The sequence below is a fragment of the Acomys russatus genome, chromosome 9 (assembly GCF_903995435.1).
Source record: "Acomys russatus chromosome 9, mAcoRus1.1, whole genome shotgun sequence".
Classification (NCBI taxonomy): domain Eukaryota; kingdom Metazoa; phylum Chordata; class Mammalia; order Rodentia; family Muridae; genus Acomys; species Acomys russatus.
Window position 1 is genome coordinate 18,145,621 of NC_067145.1, and position 12,307 is coordinate 18,157,927.

General features: G+C 35.8%; 1 protein-coding gene and 1 pseudogene across 3 annotated transcripts in view; both read left to right on the forward strand.

Moving 5' to 3' along the window:
- Cdh18 (cadherin 18) overlaps positions 1-12,307 on the forward strand; it is a 406,710-nt gene that overhangs the window by 286,336 nt on the left and 108,067 nt on the right. For all 3 annotated transcript variants that reach the window (XM_051150995.1, XM_051150998.1, XM_051150997.1), the window contains exon 5: positions 10,643-10,810. In XM_051150995.1, the coding sequence (XP_051006952.1) occupies positions 10,643-10,810 (168 nt within the window). The remainder of the gene's footprint in view (positions 1-10,642; positions 10,811-12,307) is intronic.
- LOC127193770 (thioredoxin-like protein 4A) lies at positions 2,539-3,104 on the forward strand (annotated as a pseudogene).

Consider the following 12,307-nt stretch of genomic DNA (forward strand, 5'->3'; position numbering starts at 1 on the left):
ATCAAATACTTATTTTCTTCTTTTGCTCACCAGTTCAGTAATCCTTGCAATGTGCACTATTATGCTGGAGAAATGTGTTAGATTCCAAGTAATTAAGCAAAAGGGAACATGTCTAGTTTACACATGAAGGGGCATTTATGAGCTCTTGCTGTAAATGTTACAGGAACCTAAGAAACTTCTGTAGCAATCTGGTTGTGTTCTGTATTTATTTATCCTTGTGGGTTAGCCATATTTATTTTGCAGTTTTCTGTGGAGATAATTAATGAACCAAAGCTAGTCAATATTTTCCCCCTTTACACTTATTTACTAGTGAGATATAAAGAAAAATATTGGTGAATTGTTGTTACATGAATACCCTTAGTTAAGAAGAAAACTCTTTAGATCTGCCAATGAATGAGACTCAAGAAATTATGTTCACAACTGTAGATGAGGCTTCAACACTGAGAACTCCTATTCAGCAGAGAATAATTCCTAATAACAAGGCCTCCCTACCAAGCTGATTGGAAAGCACATGTGACAACCTCCGAACATAATGTGCAGCAGTAAGGTAGTTGCAATCACTCACTGGGAAAATAATAAGGACAAAACAAAATAATGTGCAAGCAATCATATCCTGTTGATTTAACCCAGAAATGTAGGAGAAGAAAAGGCAATGAATCCTGTTAAATCTGTGCAAAACATTGTTAGAAAATATATCAGAAATTCAGACTAAGACACAGCCATTCCTCTATCGTACAACTAATTTTCTTTTCCTCTTTAATGACAGCATGTGGAACATACCCTAACATGATAATTAAGGGATAGACTTTTTATATTTTTAAAAAAATTTGCTAATGAAAATGATGCACGGTATGACCATATTGATTTTACAATTTCAAAATGTACTGAAACTGCAGTCACTGGGCATTTGGATTCATGGACAAATGTCAGAGGCAAAACTTATTATATACTTAAATATATAATGTAAATATTATGTATTAATCAGACTTATTTGTGTGGCCAAATTGAGAGAGACTATTTAAAGGACAGAGACTTCATTTCAGCTTATGGTTTTAGATATTTCAATCCAAGGATAGATGGGTCTCCTTCTTTGAACCAGAAATGAGATAGAAGAGTGTTGCCTCAGGAGCCTTTGTTAGAGGAAGCTTCTCTCCTTGTGGAAGTGAGGATGGAAACAGAAAAGGACTAGTTCTGAAATTAAGATATAGATTTCAAAGCCACCCCGAAGTCTTCCAAATTTCTGCTACTAAGCCTTTTCCCTCTACAGTTTCACAAAACCCAATAGTTTATTACTCAGATGCTCACACCATCAATGGGTTAAAATCACATTAGATTAAAATCTTTACAATTTGTTCATCTCTGTGATAACACTCCAAACACACACAGAGGTTTACACTAACAATTTCTTAGATGTGTCTGACCTCATTCAAATTGACAATTGAAATTAACTGTAACATTTAATTCATCTCTACATTGTAATAGGCTTAAATGTCCCAGTTTTGAAAAAGATACATAATAGAATTTGAACATATTTATATGTCCATATTTGTATCCCTCTGTCCATTTATTGGAAAAGATACCTCCACACTGAAAAGTTTTTGTCTTAAGAAAGCATTCTCCTTAATGAGTTTAGTGTAAAATACAGTATCCTGGTGGAAGATAGGTAAAAAAAAAATCTATATATATATATTTGATTAATGAAAGCATATGTGTCCATGTATGTGTATTTATTTTCAAAATATTTTATTCTTTACAGATTAAATTACTGTCTATTATATCAAGTTAATTTGGGAGGCAGACAGGATTTTGAACTTTTTTCTTTATTTCTATGGGACAATATTGAAAAGTTAAAATGGTTTCTATTTTTAAATTTTTATCCTAACTCATGATTTTTGAAATGTTCATCATATAAAATTATTTATTATATTTTAAAATGATTTAATATCTTCATGAATCTCATTCACCTGATTGTTTGGCTATGGAAGTGAAATACTTTACTACGTAAGTGGGCACCCTGAAATTTTGACTCTCCATGTAAAGCATAAAATTTACCTGTTAAATTATGCAATACAGTGATAGACTTTACTTTCCATCACAATGCATGTGTAGATATAGTTATGAAGACTTCATATTTTAGCCAATTGCATGAGAAGAGAACATTAAAAACTAACTCTGCCCAACTTGAAAACCAAATAAAAAGCTACTATCGACAAATTAGCATTAAGTTTGTGAAGGAGAAAAATAAATTAATGGTAGACATAGTGATAGCATAGAAAAGCTCATAGGATAAAACCAGCTGATTATGGCAAAGGAACAAAATACACACAAAAGTGGGACTGACAGTCGATCTTAATAATATGTGCTATTTTAGAAATAATATATTGAACTTTCTTCAATATTGAAATAATAAAAATAAAAAACTAAATTATGAAAATCTAAACAGAAATGTAAAGGCCAAATGTCTTGGGACTCAGTGGTCGGGCCGCATGGGCTTTCATGAGGCAGCTCATGGCATTCAGCAGCACTGGTCTGCTCAGGATGTCATACATGCTTCTGCATCTGCACAATGGCTGGCAAATAAACCAGGCCATCCTTTCCAAGGAGCACTGTGTGGTTGTCATTCGTTTCTGACATGATTGGGACACCACTTGTAAGAAGATGGATGAGGTTCTGTATAACATCACAGAAAAGAAATAGAAGATAGTGGAAGATCTTCTTTTTCTTCTTCTTCTTCTTCTTCTTCTTCTTCTTCTTCTTCTTCTTCTTCTTCTTCTTCTTCTTCTTTTCTCTTCTTCTTTTCCTTTCACTTTTTTATTATATATATATATATATATATATATATATATATATATATATAATTGATTTATATTACATCTCAATTATTATCCCATCCCTTGTATCCTCCCATTCCTCCCTCCCGCTTTTCCCCTACTCCCCTCCCCTATGACTGTGACTGAGAGGGACCTCTTCCCCCTATATTGCTCATAGGGTATCAGGTCTCTTCTTGGGATCTTCCTCTTCTTGTATGAATCCTGTTTGGATATCCCAGCTGTTTTAAAGCAAACGGTTTTGGTATTTCCTGTGCTCCGTCGCATCCTCTCTAGTTCTTTGGAGTATGACAGGCCTATCAGCTGCCAATATGAACATCTGCAGGGCTAGGCCCGGTGACCTGATGAACAATGCAACACTGCAACCTCCTTTGCCTTCCTGAAAACTACCAGATGAAGTACTATTTCTATCATAGCCTCTCTTGGGGTCATCTCACAGTGACCCAAATTGCAGCACTCCTCCACATAACTAACCTATGTGGTCCCAAAGGCACATCTACACACACGACCTGCTGTGCAGGAGCCACAGAGGCTTGAGGACTGCCACAGAAGCACCTTTTTGGCTTCTTCCATGCTGCCATCATATTCTGTTTTGTACTGCACTGATGTGTGTGTCTTGCAAGTTTCAGCCTAGAGCCAAGCACAAAGTGGGTACAACTGGAGAAGACACACCAGCTTTTAGCAGTTGCCATTATTTTTCTGGGTTTTCTTTCTTGGAGTAAGCAGGACTAGCAAGTTAGTCTTCATGCCCTCTGCCCTTAGCTGGTAGAGTTACTTCCTATTCCTTTCTCTGGAAACTGCCCTTGCCCTGCCCTGTCTCTTGATGAAGAAGAATGCTCCCTTTCCCAGTGTGAGAAAATGATAGGTATTGCACTTCTATGCAAGCAGAATTTGTAGATCCTAAGGAAAGGACAAGCAGAAATTAAATTGCAGTCTCTTACCTGGAAAAATAAAAAATACTAAAAAAGGAGAAAAAAAGACAAAGGGTCTTATTGTATTATACAAAAAATTAACTAAATCAGTTTTAATTTAAAACTGAGTATTTTCTGAAAGACAAGGTACTCATCTGGTTGACTTTGGTCATAATGAAGAATTTTTAGGTAGAACACCAAACATGTAGTCTGTGAAAGAAGTAAACTATACAATAGTAACTTTTCTCAGCCATATATTTTGTGACAAAAAACAAAAATAAGACTAAAGTTAGTACTAAAGACATAGCATTTGCTGTGACAATCTTGACAATGGGGGAAGACTTTGGAATTTTCTACTAACAAAGTGTTGGAACACTGTAAATGAGATCCATTCCACCATGCTTGTAGGAATGTGGAAGATTTAGAGCTGTTTGAACCATGGAGCACAGTTGAAATATTTCATGAAGGGACAGTATAAATAACTGATAAAGAGACCATTTGTATTATATTTGGCAAAGACAGTGGCTGATCTTTGTACTTTTGTTATATGGAGAAAGGAGAACACTCCTCCCCTGCTTTTGGGAGTGCAAACTTGTACAACCATTTTGGAAATCAATCTGGTGCTTTCTCAGAATATTGGGAACAGCTGTACCTCAAGACCAAGCTATGACACTCCTTGATATATACTCAAAAGATGCTCTACCATATAACAAGGATATTTGTGCAACTATGTTAATACCATCCTTATTCATAATAGTCAGAATCTGGAAACAACTTAGATGTCCCTCAACCAAAAAATAGATAAAGATGCTGTGGTACTCTTACACAATGGAATATTACTCAGCTATTAAAAACAAAGACATCATGAAATTTGTGAGCAAATGGATTGAACTAGAAAACACAATCTTGAGTGAGAAAACGCAAACCCAGAAAGACACACATGACAAGAGTCAAGCAGAGTTATCCTCTAAGAGGTTCCATATACAACCATATCAAAACAGATGCTGGGACTCACAGCTACAAATTGGGTGATGAGCCTTATGGAAATGCAAGGAGAAAGAGAAAATGACCTGGAGGTGACAGGAGCTTTACAAGAAGACCAAAGGAGCCAACTATCGAGGGCCCAGAGAGGCCTGCCTCAACTGAAGCATCTACCAAGAACCTTGCATGAACTAGACCTAGGGTCCCTACAAAGTAGTAACTGATGAACATCTCTGGCTTCATGTGGGTCCTTTGGTAAGGAAAGCAGGGGTTGTCTATGACATGAACTCTCATGCCAGTTTTTCATTTGCTTCCCCCTTGCAAGACTGCCTTGCTAGGCCACAGGGGAAGAGGACATGCTCAGCCCTGATATGACATGATGAGCTTGGGTGGATAAGAATGGGGGCTCCCTTTACTAGGAATTAAGGGAGGGGAATGAGGGAAAGTGAAGGTGGGACTGGGAGGTGAGGAGGAATAGGGCTATGACCAGTAAACAAACAAACAAACAAACAAACAAATAAAATGTCTGCCTGGATCTAAACTAAAGTGTTTGACTAGCATAGCTGGTGATGGAGACTTGAAGATGCCTTAATATTTTTTTGTGTCCTGTGGTTATTTGTGTACCTCTTATGCAAGTCTACAATAGGAAAAAATGTTGAAATTTAGTATCAGAGCCAAAGTTTCTACTGAAATAGTCCAGAAAAAACGAAATAAATGGTGTGGTGTTCTCTTGGTGATACCTCTCACCTAGCTAGTATGCTGAAAAAAAAAAATGTAAATCAAGAAGAAACAAGTTTCATGCCAAGCAGGCATCTTAATTTGTTAACATTAGCCATGCCCTTCTGTCTCAAGATGTATACGAATGTATAAGAGTTATGGGACCTTTTTCCATGAGCAAGAAAAGTTACTGAGTCCAGGAATGTGGCTGGGGTTTTACCTCATGAAGTCCTGAAGAAGCCATCACATCAAGATGTGAAAGTGAATCCTGGATTGTATTTGGAGACCCTCGGATGTTGGAATTATCAGGGCCAAGGGATGTTACCAGGAAAAGTTGCCCATAGGAAGTGGATCCAGCTCTAGAGAGAGATGTGTTGCAATAGCAAAGTTGGAAGTAGGAGACCTCCATGTCATCTCTTTGACTTCTGACCTATAGTTACAGGGTTTGAATCCTGTTTTGCAAGGGTTCAGTCTTGTTTTAGTAAAGCATTTCTTCACAGTGCCACCTCCACTCCTCTCCTTTGGGCAGTAATGTGTATCCTGTGCTATTGTATGTTAGGAATGTGCAATTTGCTTTTCTGTTCTTTAGGAGGTGATAATTAAGAGATTGCCTTGAGTCTCAGAAAAAATTTGAGATGAAATCATGTTGAGGCTATGAAAAACTATGGGACTTTTGAAGTTGGAATAAATACATTTTATATTATTTAATAATTCACTCATATTACATCTCAATTGTTATCCCATCCCTTATATCCTCCCACTCCTCCCTCCCTCCCACTTTCACCCTATTCCCTTCCCCTATGACTGTGACTGAGGGAGACCTCCTCCCCCCTACATATGATTATAGTCTCTTCTCGATAGCCTGTTATCCTTCCCCTGAGTGCCACCGGACCTCCCCATCAAGGAGACATGGTCAAATATGGGGCACCAGAGTTCATGTGAAAGTCAGTCCCTACTCTTCACTCATCTGTGGTGAATGTCCTGACCATTGGCTAGATCTGGGTAGGGGTTCAATGTTTACTGCACGTGTTGTCTTTGGTTGGTGCCATGATAATCATGGCTGTAACCCTCTGATTCAGCAGCAAGGTCCAAAAAAAGAGATTTTTTTCTAAGAATGATCTGAATCAGGTTGTGTAATCACACAATTGAATATTAGCTAAGATGTTTGCTTTTTAATATCGTTTAACATAAAAAGAAGTCATGTCAAACACTGAGAACAAATGTGCAAAACCATATGGGCCAACGAAAGTCCAGTTGATGGTGTAAACATTATCCCATGTTTCTATGAGGAAGTGTTTCCAGAAGAGATGATTATTTCACCTTGTAGATGTGATAAAGTAAAATCCTTCTGTGAAAACAAGAGAAGTCACTCAATCTGCTAGGAGTTTAGAGAGAGTATAGAATGAAGCATGGGAAGTTGGACCCTGATGGAAGATGCTGGATCATGCCAGAACATTGTTGCCCTATCTAGATTGTCCACTGCTAATTCTTCTAATGGTCAACAGTTTAGAATTGGTGTGTACTAAACCATCATTTTTCTTGTTTTTCTAGTTGGCAGATAGACATTATAGAAGATCTTAGGCTCAAATTTTCTTTAATTATCTATTATCTATTTACATAGGTGTATAATGAAACGTGTTTATGCATGCATGCATCTGTCTATCTATAATCTATCATCTGTTATCATCTACCAATTCACTTGCAGTATTTTCAGGAAAATCTTGACTAATACATAGGGTTATCTACTATGTAATAAAAAACATTATAGTAAATAACAATAGAAAGGTAGAGTATCATATTTAAAATCTACAAAAGCCCTGAAAAATATCCTACATGTGATAAATTGGCATATAAAATGTTCAACATCATAGGCCAGTACGCAAATGTGAATTATAACAAAAATTAGATTGTACTGCCTACACAAATAATAGTTAGAAAAAAGAGCATTAAAAGCATTGTGAAGAAGTAGGAAACAAGGTGCTTATTACTGGCAGGGATCAGAAAAGTTATAATAACACTTGAAGCAAATTTGGTAATTTTAAAAAACATATACTTTTATCTTATGATATAGTGATCACTTTCCTAGATATTTACACACTTGTTTTTTTTATAAAATGCAACCATATAAAATTTTGTATACAGATGTTTATAGCAGTGTTGTCTATAATCATCAAAGATAGCAGTAAACAACACAGCATTTTATAGGTGTGTAATATGTCCTATCTCCAGACAGCGAAGTATTGATGTGTTGATATATTGATACACAATATGTGCTACATACATATAATAAAGTATCACTCACAGCAAAGGAACTTCAAAGTTATGAAAAATAGGAGAAAAACTTAAGTATGAAGTAGACAATCCAATTAGAAAATACCACAAATATAAATTATGTAATATTTGTAAATGCTAAACCCTTCAAAAAGAAAAAATAATACAGTGACTGTCAGTGATGACAGAAGAGAAGAATGATTAAGGCAAGGAGAAAAGTGTTTTAGAGTAAGGAAAAAAAAATTTTTTATTAATTTATTTTTGTTACATCTCGATGTTTATCCCATCCCTTTTATCCTCCCATTCCTCCCTCCCCTCCCCCATATTCCCATTATTCCCCTCCCCTATGACTGTTCCTGAGGGGGATTACCTCCCCCTGTATATTCTCATATGGTATCAAGTCTCTTCTTGGGAACCTGCTGTCCTTCCTCTGAGTGCCATCAGGTCTCCCCCCCCTCCAGGGGCCGTGGTCAAATGTGAGGCACCAGAGTACGTGAGAAAGTCATATCACACTCTCCACTCAACTGTGGAGATTATTCTGACCATTGGCTAGATCTGGGAATGGGTTTAAAGTTTACCTCCTGTATTGTCCTTGGCTGGTGCCTTAGTTTGAGCGGGACCCCTGGGCCCAAATCTGCCTATCATATTGTTCTACTTGTAGGTTTCTAGGACCCTCTCTGTCCCTCAGTAGAAGAGTGGATAAAGAAACTGTGGTACATATACACTATGGAATACTACTCAGCTATTAAAAACAAGGAATTCCCGAAATTTGTGGATAAATGGATTGAGGTAGAAATGATCATAATGAGTGAGTTAACCCAGACGCAGAAAGAATCAAATGGTATATACTCACTTATATCTGCATACTAGCCCAAGGGGCATGTCCCTCGAAAGCCTTCACTTACCAGGAAACTGGGACAGAGGGGAGGGCATCATATTGGGATTCTAAATGAGAGACGCATGGGAGAATAGCAAAATAAAAGGATACATAGAAAAATTCTTTAATAGCTAGAAACATCTGGATATGCATCATTATGTATCTGCCAGAGCTCATAGAAAGTAGAAAACCAAAAGAGACTCTTGCTTTAACCATGGTAATGGGATGCCCATGACAGCTTGTAAGAAATGCCCCACACTAAGAGACAGTGATTGAATGTAATTCTGTGGGGGTGTAGAAGTGACGAGTATGTTTAAATCAGCTGCATTTTCCTTTCTAGTTTTACTGTAAGAGGGCTTAGAATCTGATTCAAAAAAAAAAAAAAAAAAAAAAAAAAAAAAAGAACTATACAAAAGTGAAAGGGAATGCTACTATCCACCTCCAGATCCCCCAGGCACACATATCTAAACCTGTTGATAGTGGTCAGTATATAATGAGATCACATCAGTAAACTGTTTGGTTATCTAATCCTTCAATGCCTCTAATAGTGACTAATAGTTCATCACATACTGTACTGTATTAAAGCAATTTGTATATATAGATGAACCCAAGCCCATTGTTTTTGAGATCTCTGTGCTAGTTTGGATATAACTTGTTCTTTATATATTTAATTTGACTATCATGTTTCTTTCTAGTTGAATCAGGATGTAGACACAGTGCACAAGAAGTAACGTATAGTGACTTCAGAGCATTTATGGAGCAGGAAGCTCTATATTCTTTCTTACTCGAGCCTTCAAAGTGACTGACTTAAGTATATACAAAAAGAAATCTGCCATTTGCTGTGCAATGACTGTTTTTTCTCTGTAGAAATTTATGTTCTGTAAAATATCAATTTAATAATTTTATGTAAGGACTAATTTCCTGTAAGACAATAAGTCAAATTTTTATTTTGTTTTTCATAATAAAATTATCTCTATTTTTTCAAATACTACAAATATACAGTATATTTACCATTTACCAAAAAAATGTATGTATCCTCTGCATGTTAATTCCTACCTGATTCCAGTTACCACTTCTGTAATTAGCATAAGTGATGAAACACTGCTCTTTCTAAGAGAAATACTAGACTCTTTTGCATATGCATGAATTAGGAGAATCATTTATTATCATACTGTTAGAATTTATTTTGATAGCAATCATTTTCTTCTCTGTTTACCTTTCGGGAAATCTCTCCCAAATGCCCTAAATTATTTGCTCATTATGCTTAAAATTGTGGTATCTTATTTCTTAGTGCCTAAAGCCTTGCCATTTAAATCACTGTAAAGCAAATCAATTCAGTTTTAAAAGAAGAGCGACAGAGAAAAGAAAGAAGTATCTTAGCATTCTGCATTGTATACTGTGGCTGAATTCACTTACTCTTTCTGCTATTACAGCTTTTCTTTTTATTTTTAACCTTAGGTTATAAATAATCCTATCATGTCAAGATATTATATATATCTTGCTTAAAATTTTTTCAGAAACAATTGAACCAAAACTATATTTGATAACTTCTCATATGACATAATGAAAACTAATTGAATGAGGTTGGTGAATATTTCTGGTGTTTGTCTCAAGGGTAAGATGGCTAAGATATGTTAATGAAGATGTTTCCAAAATGTCTGGCAAGTCAGTGAAATCATGCAGTGGGTAAAAATGGCTGCCACCAAGTCTAGTGACCTGAGTTTGATCTGAAAGAGAGAAAATTGTTTCAGAAGCTGTCCTATGACATCCATATGCATGTCTAGGCTGAAGGCTACTTTGGGGAGCCATTTTACCCAGGAAATATACAACGAAAGATTTTTTTTTTTGAGACAATAAAGAATGGTTTAAGATATGTGCATGAAAACAACTATGTCAATGACTCAGTTTTTAAATAACAATAAGATTTTCTTTTTTTTAAATAGTTCTTACTTAAAATTTGCTATTTAAAAAAAAAAATCACAACAATCATGAGTCTCAAAATCTTACTCATTTAATGTACCACAGGTACTGATTGTTTTTAAATCTTTATATTCCAGGAGTCATTAGAACAGCTTTACACAATATGGATAGAGAAGCCAGAGAGCATTACTCAGTGGTCATTCAAGCCAAAGACATGGCCGGGCAGGTAGGAGGACTTTCAGGATCCACAACTGTCAACATTACCTTGACTGACGTCAATGACAACCCACCACGATTCCCACAGAGTAAGTACCTGTTGTCTACATGTTGCAATTATCATCACTCATTATGCAAAACAAATGGAATAATTGAATCCACAATATATTGTTTTATCAAAGCAGACTATTTTATTCCATCCCAGCTGTTTGTCTTTGTGCTTGTGTCTCTTCTTATTCATGTGTAAAGATATCGCTTGACCTACTAGCTTCTAATTCTGAGACACATCTAGTGCATTACAACAGTAATGAATTCTTACTTCTTACTAAGGAGGTACCTATTATTAAAACATTAATGGACATATTTATTGTGCTTTTTATGTGGGAGTTTTATCCATGCAAAAATATCACTTTTAAGTTATGAAATTTCAAATGCATTAAAAATAAATGTATACTGCCTGTGTGCACATGCACACACATACATAAACACACATGTGCATTCACATGCATGCTCTTCCACACAAAACAAATATCTTCTAAAGGTTGTTAAGACTGTTTTAATAAGGTTATATTTCAGAATAGAATTTGACTGTATAAAACATAATTCATAATTCAAAATGCAGTATAGATGCAGGGAGACGTTAATTCTGTGTGCTTGGAAGGAGTTGGTTTTTATGCAACCCTCAGAGTGTCAATGTTGTAAGTAAAATATAGTAAAGTGTTTCTGATATGGCAAACCCTGGATTCAACTTTTATTCAAATAATTGCTAAGTTTCCGTACCAATCCTGCTTATGAGTTGTCAGAGGTACCCACAAAGGCTGCTTAGAAAATGTGATCGAGTGCATAATATGATGAATCATAAATTTGTTGTAAGTTAGTGAGAGATGTGCATCCCAGGGTATTTCCAGCCCTAGCCATGCTGTGACAATGCCTCTTCCAGATATAAACCACTTTATTTCATCTAGAAATTTTATGTGTTTACATGGTTTTATAATACTCCTGCTGCAGCTTGTTTTAAGTCTATGATAGAATCAGCACAGTAGTGGATAACGTCCTCCTCTCTGGTTTTCTCACCCTTGTCCATCTCATGCTTATGCCCATATAGTCCCTCTACAACACGGAAGCCTGAAGTTGAATTGTTGTCTCACATGCTTACCACAATCTGGAAATTGTTATTGAGTGATTTAATTAATTGAATTTCAGTACGTTTTACAAAAACCACAGTTTAAATGATCATTATAAAAGCCCTGTAATGTACTACATACTGAGAACAAACCTTCTTTAAAATGACGTTGCCAGAGATCAGATTGTATTAGGGTCAATTATATGACTTTTCGCTATGGAAATACATGTTCAAAAGAAAAGCATAGAGCACAGTGAGTCCACATTATAATTAAACATACATACTATTAAACGTCAATAAACAATCTTACAAAGTGCAATATATCCAAGTACTATTAAATTTGTGTTTCCATGCAATATATATTTCTAAGAATACTGTTGATAATATTCATAGAACATACATTACTCTGAAACAATTATCATTCTACACATGTAACAAGGGAGATTTAAAGGTACTTTTAATT